This window comes from Phyllobates terribilis, unplaced genomic scaffold, assembly GCF_046119375.1.
Source record: "Phyllobates terribilis strain yellow unplaced genomic scaffold, ASM4611937v1 Scaffold_1__5_contigs__length_1240528914, whole genome shotgun sequence".
NCBI classification, from domain to species: domain Eukaryota; kingdom Metazoa; phylum Chordata; class Amphibia; order Anura; family Dendrobatidae; genus Phyllobates; species Phyllobates terribilis.
The window spans coordinates 519081648-519094480 of NW_027362761.1; the positions used below are offsets into that span (position 1 = coordinate 519081648).

At 41.0% G+C, this 12833-nt stretch overlaps 1 protein-coding gene across 1 annotated transcript in view; it reads left to right on the forward strand.

The window, feature by feature from the left end:
- Positions 1–6049: 6049 nt before the first annotated feature.
- The window catches only part of CCDC152 (coiled-coil domain containing 152), a 101919-nt gene continuing 95135 nt past the window's right edge, over positions 6050–12833 (forward strand). Inside the window, exons 1-3 of the mRNA XM_073655059.1 lie at positions 6050–6130; positions 10031–10136; positions 12305–12373. Of these exons, the coding sequence (XP_073511160.1) occupies positions 6050–6130; positions 10031–10136; positions 12305–12373 (256 nt within the window). The remainder of the gene's footprint in view (positions 6131–10030; positions 10137–12304; positions 12374–12833) is intronic.

Here is a 12833-nt window from a genome sequence, read left to right on the forward strand (position 1 = left end):
TCACACATTGCATTTTTTATGCCTTTTTTATGCAAATTTTCAGCTGTGTTTTACAGTAGCAGCAAAGTCTATGAGATTCCAGAAATCTCATGCACACAGCTTGGTTTTTATTTGATCAGTATTTTGTGCTTTGCATGTTTTTTTGAAGAATAGAGCATGTCACTCCTTTCAGCGTTTTTTCACCCATTGGAAGTAATAAGTGGAGAAAAAAGCTCACCAAAAACGCAGGTGTCAGGTATTTCAGCATTTTTTCAGCGCTTTTTGTGCCAAAACCAGAATGACATTTTTTTTTCACTGAACTGTATGTACATGCACCAAACACACACAAAAAAACAAGAAAAAAAGCAAGAAAAATCCTGAACAAACCTCCTGCCAAGATATCAGGTTTTGCTGCAGAAAAAATACGCTGTAAAAATGCAATGTGTGAACATAGCCTTACGTCCTATGCCGAAAAGTAGTTTACTCAGACCCCTAAAAAATTCAGATCTTAGACCACATCCTCTAAATTGATTTAGACTCCAGATCAAATTAACTAAGTAAATTTTGACCCCCAAACCAGATGCCTGAGTTAATTCATATTGCAAACTATACTCCAAAATTAAATCAGACTGCAGACCCCTAAGTGATTTACACACTAATCCCGACACTAATATTTATTGATACAATAGTCCAGATCTTTAAATTAATTAGGACTCTAGACCAGACCCTTTAATTAATCAGACTATAGACTACTAGACCCATAAATTTAATCAGGCCTCAGACAAGACCTCCTACATTTGTTAGACCCAAACCTAAACATTTGAATCAATCATACCACAGTCCACATCTCTTAAAATGATTAGACCCAAAGATTAGATCACCTAAATTTATAAGACCCCTCACTAACCTCCAAAATTTCTCAGATGCCAGATCAGAACATCCACATTTATTATATTCCAGAAACAAACTCCTACATTTAATCAGACACTAGAAGGGGTTCCTAATTCTCGAATCTGGAGAATAAAAAGTAACCAGATCCCTACATATACGTCTCCTCTTGTCTCCACTTCAACTCTATGAAGCACAATGCCAAAACCTGACAGCATCACAATATTGTTTGTGCTGCTGAAAACCACCGTATGTCCTCCTGAGCAATTGCTCTAGTAGTCTCCAACCTCAACTCTCAACCCTAATGGCCAAGCTGCAAAGGTAGTGTAGTGTCGGACATAGCTATAAAGGGGGCAGAAGAAGCAGTCACACCTAGGACCTGTTGCTGTTAGAACTCTCCTGTTAGGTTTTTTTTAGTTTGCTGGTCACATGACCATTTTTGCCTATTTAATCCGGCTCCGCCCACCTGGTCTTGCTGGACTTCATTGTATTTACTACTCTTGAGCTAGCTTGGTGCTCTGTTGCCGTTCTCTGTTAGTTTTGCTAGGTCTTCTGACCTCTATGCTTTTTGTTGTGTGTTTGTCTTTGACTGCTATTTCTGCTAGGAGGTGTCCAACTTATCCCAGTCCCCAGTTCTTGTAGGGATCCCTCCCTCACATCTATAGGTCTTCGTACAGACTAGCCGAGGACTTTAGCGGGTCTGATCGCAGGATCAGGTTCCCCGTTACATCAGTGGATAGTTTTTTTTCTGCTTTGGGTTTGTTGTATGATGATCCTGATCGTGTCTCATCTGCTGAGTCTGAATTGAGACGTTTGAGGCAGGGATCAGGTAATGTGGAAAAATATTGTTCTCACTTCCGTCGGTGGTCTGCCCAGGTGGGGTGGAACGATTCAGCTTTGAAAAGCTTGTTTCTTGCAGGGCTAGGTGAAAGGGTTAAGGATTTACTGATTGTTTATCCCACACCTGGAAACTTGCAGGAGGCAATGCAATTAGCTATACGGGTGGACAGGAGACTGCGTGCAAGGGTTAATGAGAGCAAATCCTCTGCTATGTCAGCTCCAAGTCCTGAGAGGGTCTGTGCTGACAATGGAGAGCCGATGGAGATTGGGGCGATGACACCCCGCTCTCAGGAAAAAGACTGCAGGCTTTCTGAAGGCTTGTGCTTCTATTGCGGAAATTCTGGTCATTTTATTAAGAACTGTGTGCTTCGTATGAAGAAAGAAAAATTAAAAGGTCAGTTATGCCCGTATTGCCTGTTTAAATTCTAAGGGAGTATTCCTATCTGCCACTACTGCTGCTCAGGATGAATTAATTGAATTTCGGGTATTTGTGGATTGTGGTTCTACTCTGAATGTGATTGATGAGGGATTCTTGGAAAAACTTAGATTAGAACCTAAAACTTTGTCATCCCCTATTGCTGTGGTTTCTGTTGATGGCTCTCCCTTGAAGAGTGTTACTCATAAGGTCTGTGAATTTCCCCTCACTATTAATGGTATTCACCAAGAAAATTTGGATTTGGTGGTATTGGATAATTTGCCTTCTCCAGTAATATTGGGGTTACCCTGGTTAAAATTGCACAATCCTGTACTTGATTGGTCTACCAATGAAATTAAGTCCTGGAGCCCTAAGTGTTATGACAAGTGTTGTAACGGACGTATTGCTGCTGTGGATAAAGGGGAATTGCCTGTACCTATTCAGGATTTTTGGAGAGTTTTTTCTGAGGAGGAGTCACAAATTTTGCCTCCCCATAGAGACTATGATTGTACCATTGAATTTGTCCCTGGAGCGACTCTTCCTAAAAGTCGTTTATTTAATCTTACTATTCCTGAGAGAAAGGCTTTGGAGGAATACATACAGACAAGCTTGGCCGCCGGTCACATTAGGCCTTCCAAGTCTCCTGTGGCTGTTGGATTTTTTTTTGTAAAAAAAAAAGATGGCGGTTTACGTCCTTGTCTGGACTTTCGTGAGATTAATAAAATTAGTGTACGCAATCCTTACCCACTGCCATTGATTCCTGATTTATTTAACCAGTTAGTGGGGGCCAAGTGGTTCTCTAAAATTGATCTCCGGGGGGCATACAATTTGTTGCGCATGAAGGAGGGTGATGAATGGAAGACTGCTTTTAACACTCCTGTGGGTCATTTTGAGAATCTGGTTATGCCTTTTGGTCTCACCAATGCTCCAGCATTTTTTCAGAATCTTATTAATGACATCCTTAGACCTTTAATCGGCAAAAATGTGGTTGTGTATTTGGATGACATTCTGATTTATTCGCCTGATCTGGAGTCTCATTGGCGGAGCGTACGTGAGGTATTACAGTTGTTAATGAACAATTCGCTTTTTGCTAAGCTGGAGAAATGTGAGTTCGCTGTACAGAGAATTAGTTTTTTGGGCTACATTATCTCCAGTGAAGGTTTTGAGATGGACCAGGTTAAAGTTCAAGCTGTGCAGGAATGGCCTAGGCCTATTGGTTTGAAATCGATACAGAGGTTTTTGGGTTTCGCCAATTATTACAGAAAATTCATAAAAATTTTTTCTATTATTGTCAAACCGCTGACCGATCTCACCAGGAAAGGTGCTAATGCGGTTCAGTGGACTTCTGAGGCCATTGAAGCTTTTGTGTTTCTAAAGGAGAGGTTCACCTCTGCTCCCATCCTTATGCAGCCTGATGTGACTAAGCCGTTTTTGGTTGAGGTTGATGCTTCTTCGGTGGGGATCGGTGCGGTGTTGTCTCAGGAAAACAAGGATGGAGTACATCCCTGTGCCTTTTTTTCAAAAAAATTTTCTGAGACTGAACTTAATTACGATATTGGTAATCGGGAATTGCTGGCGATTAAACTCGCATTTGAACACTGGCGTCACCTCTTGGAAGGTGCTGAATTTCCCATTCAGGTTTTCACTGATCATAAAAATCTGATCTATCTTGATGCTGCCAAGCGCTTGAATGCCCGTCAGGCTAGGTGGGCACTTTTTTTCTTGCGGTTTAATTTTTCCGTTACTTACATCCCGGGTACCAAGAATGTTAAAGCGGATGCTTTGTCTCGCAGCTTTTCTCCCATAGTCGGTGTTGAGGAGGAAGAGGAGAGCATTTTACAAGAAGGTGTTGTGATTGCTGCTTTGGACTCCATTTTGGAGGATGAGATTCTTAAAGCTCAGGAGAATGCCCCATCTAACACTCCCCATGGGAGGTTGTTTGTGCCTAGGACCTTTAAGAGAGATTTGTTTGTTGAGTGTCATGAGTCTCGGTTGGCAGGTCATCCAGGAATTTCTGAGACCAAGAGACTTGTGGGTCGCTGTTTTTGGTGGCCTGGATGGCAGAAGGAAGTCATTAAGTGGGTGCGTCAATGTACTGTGTGTGCTAGATCCAAGTCTTCGCATGCTCCTGCTGCGGGGTTGCTTTGCCCTCTGGAGGTTCCTAGTGCACCTTGGACACATCTGGCTATGGACTTTATTACTGACCTTCCCCCCTCTGAAGGTTTCACGGTCATCTGGGTGGTCGTGGACCGTTTTAGCAAGATGTGTCACTTGGTTCCCTTCATCAAACTGCCTTGCGCTAAGACACTCGCTAAGGCCTTTGTCAAGGAAATTGTCAGACTACATGGTGTTCCTACTGACATTGTTTCTGATAGGGGACCTCAGTTCGTGGCTCGTTTTTGGCGTGCCTTTTGTGACAGGTTGGGAGTTCATTTGTCGTTTTCATCTGGATATCATCCTGAGTCTAATGGCCAGACAGAAAGGAAGAACCAGGATGTTGAGCAGTTCTTGCGTTGTTTTGTGGCAGACAATCAAGAGGGGTGGTCTGAGTTTCTGCCACTTGCTGAATTTGCTCTTAACAACCATACATCCTCTTCTGCTGGGTGTTCGCCTTTTTTTTGTTGTTCTGGGAGACATCCGTCTTTTGGGTCATTCTCCAAATTGGTTTCGGCTGTGCCTGAGGAGGAGAGTTTTTCCGGTGATTTGGAGAGAGTTTGGACGGATGTGCGTGGTAATCTTCAGGAGGCTAACAAAAAATCTAAGAGGTACTTTGATAGGAAACGGCAAGAGGTTTTGTTTGCTGTTGGTGACATGGTTTGGTTGTCCTCTAAGAATCTGCGATTGAGGATTCCTTCTAAAAAATTGGGTCCCAAGTTCGTAGGGCCCTTTAAGGTGCTTCAGATAGTTAACCAATCTGCTGTTAGGTTGGAGGTTCCTACGTCCTGGAAGATTAACCCGGTGTTTCATGTTTCTCTGTTGAAAAAAGCTGATGTGTCGGATGGTGACGCCTCTGCCACTGTTCCTCCGGTGGTGGAGGACGGGGAATATGAAATTTCCCGCATCCTAAATTCTAGACGGTATAGAGGGAGTTTGCAGTATCTCGTCGCTTGGAAGGGTTTCGGACCTGAGGATAACTCATGGGTGAGGGCGGATGATGTTTCTGCTTCCAGACTTGTCAGAGCGTTTCACAGGAGGTTTCCTGGTAAGCCTGGGCCTAGGGGATCTGGAGGATCCTCTTAGAAGAGGGGGTACTGTTAGATCTCTCCTGTTAGTTTTTTTTTAGTTTGCTGGTCACATGACCATTTTTGCCTATTTAATCCGGCTCCGCCCTCCTGGTCTTGCTGGACTTCATTGTATTTACTACTCTTGAGCTATCTTGGTGCTCTGTTGCCATTCTCTGTTAGTTTTGCTAGGTCTTCTGACCTCTATGCTTTTTGTTGTGTGTTTGTCTTTGACTGCTACTATTTCTGCTAGGAGGTGTCCAACTTATCCCAGTCCCTAGTTCTTGTAGGGATCCCTCCCTCACATCTATAGATCTTCGTACAGACTAGCCGAGGACTTTAGCGGGTCTGATCGCAGGATCAGGTTCCCCGTTACATCGTAGGGATCTAGTTTAGTTCTATTGTAGGGACAGTTCTCCTGTCTTTCCTTAGTCCCTGTAGCAGATCATAACAGTTGCCACATATAAAAACACCAATACAATAATAGCTAATGGTAGGCAGCAGGCTCTGTTACAAACTTTACATTGGGGTCTAAAGCTAATCCCACTCTCAACCTAGCATTGACTTTCCAAGTTCCTAGGGCTGGGTGCAGCCAATCAAGATAAATAGTAATCTGACACTGTATGCACTGTATTAATAGTCAATTTAATCTAATTTGTCTACTTGATTGATTATCCCACAGGCAAAGGTTTGTCTGCCCTAAATAATGTTTGAAGACACAGAATCAACGAAACCTTGTTCTATTAATCTTGACAAACTTCTTGAGGATTTTTCACAGATAGAAAAGGTACATACTGTGTACAATTTTCATTTGAAGGATGTGGTCGATTTTAGGTCTTTCTGGAAAAAGTAATTTTTTTTTCCAGGGTTTCATTGCTGCATCCTGAGAGCCATTGCTTAAGATAGGCATCAACTATGCAAGTACACATGCAGGGCTTTGTTAAAGGGAATCCGTCAGCAGGTTTCTACCATGAGAGAAGCATAATGTAGGCCTGAGAGCTTGATTTCAGCGATGCGTCTCTTACTAGGCTGTGTGTTGCTGTTTCAATACAGGGAGTGTTTTATTATCAGGGGATGATCACTACAGGACTAGGTGTAAAAAGCTGGTGACAGATTCCCTTTAATTAAGCTGCGCATATACTAAACTCTTTTGGCTGACAGCTATCTCTCCCTACTCCCCATACACATGAATGCTCAGCATTGATGTGTTCTCTATCAGGAGAGTAGAGTAAGCCGATGCCAGACTCGCCTAGCATCAGCTTATCTGCCTGCAGAACAAAAGGATCGGGCAATGAAATTCAAACCAACCAATCCTGGTCTTCCCCAACCTTATTCGTTGATGGAGAGTCAGCCGACCATATAAATTAGATGGTCAGCAGATCCCACCAGCAGGTTCAGCCAATTTATGAGCCAGAAAGGAAGTTAATTTTGATCCCAACTGTTACAGCAGGACATCGGCTGTTACTTACACCACTACCAAGATGTAATAGTAAAGCAGTTTGCAAGAATGGATAAAATCCTGCAAAATGCTATTACGATCTAGGGCAGGAAGGGTTTTTACAGGCATTTCAACTGATGTCCTATTTTTTGGATAGGATATTAAAGGGGTTGTTCAGTTTCTGAGCCGGGACCGGAGGGTATGTACAACCCCTGGCAAAAATTATGGAATCACCGGCTCGGAGGATGTTCATTCAGTTGTTTAATGTTGTTGAAAAAAAGCAGATCACAGACATGGCACAAAACTGAAGTCATTTCAAATGGCAACTTTATGGCTTTAAGAAACACTCCAAGAAATCAAGAAAAAAAATGTGGTACTCAGTAAGGGTAATTTTTTTCAGACCAAGCAGAGGGAAAAAATGATGGAATCACTCAATTCTGAGGAAAAAATTATGGAATCATGAAAAACAAACACACAAAAGAACACTCCAATACATCACTAGTATTTTGTTGCACCACCTCTGGCTTTAATAACAGCTTGCAGTCTCTGAGGCATGGACTTAATGAGTGACAAACTGTACTCTTCATCAATCTGGCTCCAACTTTCTCTGATTGCTGTTGCCAGATCAGCTTTACAGGTTGGAGCCTTGTCATGGACCATTTTCTTCAACTTCCACCAAAGATTTTCAATTGGATTGAGATCTGGACTATTTGCAGGCCATGACATTATGTGTCTTCTTTCAAGGAATGTTTTGACAGTTTTTGCTCTATGGCGCGATGCTTTATCATCTTGAAAAATGATGTCATCATCCCCAAACATCCTTTTAAATGATGGGATAAGAAAACTGTCCAAAATATCAATGTAAACTTGGGCAACATGTAATGACAGCCATCTCCCCAGTGCCTTTACCTGACATGCAGCCCCATATCATCAATGACTGTGGAAATTTGCATGTTCTCTTCATGCAGTCATCTTTATAAATCTCATCGGAACGGCACAAAACAAAAGTTCCAGCATCATCACCTTGCCCAATGCAGATTCGCAATTCATTACTGAATATGACTTTCATCCAGTCATCCACAGTCCACGAATACTTTTCCTTAGCCCATTGTAACCTTGTTTTTTTCTGTTTAGGTGTTAATGATGGCTTACGTTTAGCTTTTCTGTATGTAAATCCCATTTCCTTTACGCGGTTTCTTACACTTCGGTCACAGACATTGACTCCAGTTTCCTCCCATTCATTCCTCATTTGTTTTTTTGTGCATTACCTGTTTTGGAGACATATTGCTTTAAGTTTCCGGTCTTGACGCTTTGATGTCTTCCTTGGTCTACCAGTATGTTTGCCTTTAACAACCTTCCCATGTTGTTTGTATTTGGTCCAGATTTTAGACACAGCTGACTGTGAACAACCAACATCTTTTGCAACATTGCGTGATGATTTACCTTCTTTTAAGAGTTTGATAATCCTCTCCTTTGTTTCAATTGACATCTCTCGTGTTGGAGCCATGATTCATGTCTGTCCACTTGGTGCAACAGCTCTCCAAGGTGTGATCACTCCTTTTTAGATGCAGACTAACGAGCAGATCTAATTTGATGCAGGTGTTAGTTTTGGAAATGAAAATTTACAGGGTGATTCCATAATTTTTTCCTCAGAATTGAGTGATTCCATCATTTTTTCCCTCTGCTTGGTCTGAAAAAATTACCCTTACTGAGTACCACATTTTTTTTCTTGATTTCTTGGAGTGTTTCTTAAAGCCATAAAGTTGCCATTTGTAATAACTTTAGTTTTGTGACATGTCTGTGATTTGCTTTTTTTCAACAACATTAAACAACTGAATGAACATCCTCCAATCCCGGTGATTCCATAATTTTTGCCAGAGATTGTATGTGTTATGCATTCTCCCGGCCAAAGCTGACCAGTAGGCGCGGCCTCTTTCAATACAAGTGTATGTAGCGAGGCCGAGCCCAATAGTCAGGCTCTGGCCGGGAGAATGCATAACACATACGTACCCGCAGGTCCTGCGCTGTAGGGATTCATAACACTCCAGTCACACAGAGTGACTTATCATTTTTGACCGGAGAACCCCTTTAACGTTTCATCAGTGGGGACCACTACCACTGATAGACTGTGACATTTGTACAAGTGTGACTGTGCCTGGTACTTCAACCCAGTCTATGCAAGGGATACACATAATCCCATTAATAAATATACCCTTTTCAATTCTATTTTATTACATTTGATAACTGCACTCTATTTATTATCTTTAATTTTGTTTTATTTTTATTTTTGTTTCATTACATGTCATAAGTGTTAATTTTATGCAGCAGAAAAGACTTGAAGATTTAGCTTTCCTCAAAACATCATTTAAAAAATGTATATGGGTAATGCATAGCTTTGTTTAGAGCACCTTTACACCATTCCCTAATGTTTATCGAAGGCCACGGCCCCACTATCAGTATTTGGTCAGTATTTTTTCAAAACCAAAACCAGGAGTGATTGATAAATGCAGAATTGGTGACTTGTTTCTATTATACCTTTTCTCTGATTGTTCCTCACCTGGTTTTGCCCCCCACTCCTGAGAAAAAATACTGACCGAATACTGACCAAATACTGATAGTAGGGCTGTGACCATAGACTTACTATTGCACTCACCATATCACTCCAGTGAATGCTCTCTATATTTATTCGCTATACGGTTTAGAACATAGTGGCTAATTCATCATTGAATGTGCACATTTCTTGTCTAATTTTTGGTGTTTTTTGCCTGCTTTTCATTTGCACCTTATTAATCTTTTAATTTATGCAATTTTTAAAGACTATTTTATGTGTTTGCCTATTTATTTTTTATGTTCGCCATTGTCGTTGGAGTTTATCATTTCTAGATGTTTTTGCCCGATTCATCATTTGTGATTTGTTCAAAACTCGTAAAATTTGTTGCGATTGTACTCCCCACACCGGATTGATTTTCTGTCCGCCAGATATTTTGGTCTAATTGTTCCACGATTTTGCAAAATGTGCAACTTTCTAAAAAGTTGCAAAAAGGTTAAAAACAAAAGAAAAAAAATTTTTTTACAATATTTTGGAATTTCGAACAATTCAAGACATTTTAAAGAATTTGGCATAAAAAACACCAACGAATACCACAAGAAAAGAGAGAAAGGTGACTTTAAAAAAAATACAAATCATGAATCGAAGTTAATGTGTTATGCACACCACCATCTATAACACCATGCTTTGTGTTTGTGCAGAAATTTGCTGAGGTTAATGGAAAGAATAATCTGCTTGAAATCCAGCTGGAGAAATGGAGTCGAATGTGGAAAATTAGTCAGACAAAACAACTGAGCCTCACACAAGGTTTGATGATGATAATGATATTGTAGCATCCTAAAAACTGGTATCTCACAGCACTTCAGCTGATTAGTCTTTATTATTTCAGGGCACTTGTCACATGTAGACACCAGAATGTACTTAGTCAGGAAATGAAGGGCTGCCACAACTAATCTCAAATATAAAATAGGAATTTTTTCTGACGATTTTGCTGCAAACCCTGTGGCAAGTCCACAACAAGATTTCAATCTAATATATGTTATATGTAACCTTAAAGGGGTGTTCTTCTGGCATTGTTCACTTCCAAATCGAAAGATGATTGGTGCCACTGAATTGCATCTGTAAAATATGTGCCAGAACGCATGCATGATCAGCAAGTATTATGTACCAGTCTTCTTAATTAGAACCTTAAAGGAGTATTCTAAGCCGAGTGTCAGTGCTCTGTGCTACGATCCTCCTTGCATGAGAAAATCGCAGCACGGCTGCGGAAGACATGGAGAACGTAATTTCTCCATCTCCTCCATTGCTGGCATCTGCAGTAATCGCACTGCACTCAGATGAAATCCAAGTACAGTCCGATGTTTTGCACGCACCCATAGACTTGTATGGTGCGCACTGTCCGATATACGCTGCCAGTCGCAGCATGCAGCGATTTTTTTTTCTCATGCCGACTCAGCGTGAGAAAATAGATGCTAGTCGGCACGGCTCCATAGTATAACATTGGAGCGGGTACTATCCGATGAAACGTCACATAGTACTCGTCCCAGTTATTCGCTGGCTACTCTCCAGTGTGAGTGAGCCCTAACACCGCTTACTTTCACATAGGGAGATGAACGATGTCATCTGCACTGCTAACTTCCCGAACCAGAAATGTGTGTTGCTGGAATACCCCTTTAATGTTTTGCTTGTGGAAACACTAATTTCAATATGTGTGAATAATATTAGCAGATTATGTTATTTACTGTCCTATTGTATTTTTGCAACAATTACAGGAAAACTGCAGCAAAACAAACTGCGGCAAAATTACGTTTTTGCAGGATTGTGGCAAAACCTTTGCTGTGATCATGCAGTAATAATGGTAATAAAACACACTTTGAACCACAACGTATGAATGCATATGGCGGCACTTAGACACTGGTGCAGCTGCTCAGTTTTCCCAAGCACATCACCTTCAGGAAAATGCAGTTGGTCATTTCCCTAAGGCGGCTTCACCAGCATTGTAGTCGTCGTTCTTGCAGCGGCTCCGCCGCCTGAATCTTTCGATCTCTGTACTGTGAAGTATAGAGAGTGTACTGCTCCTTAGCGGAAACTGTCCAGGATAAACATGTCACTTCTTTTAACCTCTTTATTATTTCCAAACCCTGAAGTATTTAAAAAAAAGTGACATAGGAAGGAGCAAAATGTCTGTGCGCTATGTTCATTTTATGGGAAGCTTTTGCAGCTCTTCTTCAGGTGGATTCTGAGCGGAATCCACCTGAAAAAAACCCCACTGTGTACACATAGCCTTAGGCTGTGTGCCGACGATGAGTTTTTGGTACGTTTTTGAAGCTGAGTATTTTTGCTCCAGCAAAGTGAATGGGAATTATGGAAATCTCCTGCCCACTGAGCTTCTATTTAATGCTGCGTAGCCTGACCTACAGTGCGTGTTTCACATCCACAATATGGTCATTTCTCTAGCAGGTACGCTGAGTTTTATGTGCAGATTTTCCCATAGACTTGCATTAGAAGCAGAAAATCCGCAGGTAAAAAAATGCACATTCGATACTAGTATGTTTCAACTGCGGAAAGGCATCAAAAACGTGTGTAATCTCCACATGACTTTATTGATAAAGTTTTGTCAAAGACAAATACCAGAAAGTATCAAAAACAAAGCAGCTTTATTTAAAACATGACATGACAAAAATGGTTAAAAAGATGATAAAAACAGGTAAAAATATGCACTCAAAAGCGCAATGAAAAAAAGGCAAGTAACATAATTTACTTAATAGGTGCAGAAAGGGTGCAGAAAATCAGCAACATCAAAAACTCACCAGATACTCATCATGGGAACGTTGCCTAAATGATGCCGTGTGTACTTGGTCTAAGGCTCTGTGTACTTCAGGGTTAGAGTCTTGTTAGGTTTTTCAAGTAATTAATTCATTGTGAAAAGCATCATGCAAGAAATTCATGTCATAATTTTCTCTATTAATGTGCAGAGTGCCGCGCATTACAAGATGTGATCAAAGGTCTGCAGGAAACCATTGAATTACAATGTAACATGAGAGGTAAAACACTGTATTAATAGTCTATTATCATCGAATTACTAACATTGTGTTTATGGGGAAATAAACACCATTATGCTTACATTTATATAAAGATAGGAAAGACAGCGCACATAGGGCTTTATCCGTATAAAAGTAAATACCAGGTCCCACAATCAGTCTGACTCACCTTCTGAGGTTGTGTGAGTCACAACCAACTGTGAAGCACCTGTCAGATGGCCGCTGCAGGAGACCCCACTGATCAGTAAACAATGAGGGGAGATAAGAAGCTGGGCTGATCCTCCACGCTGGTCCAGAGACACACAAGGATTAATGATAAACCAAAACTTTCTTTATTACTTGGCCTACGCGTTTCGTGGCTACACTGCCACTTCCTCAGGGCTACCAAGTCAATCACAATCCACATATATATAACATATAATTACATATAATTTATAACATGTCATGTGTGACACGTGTAATT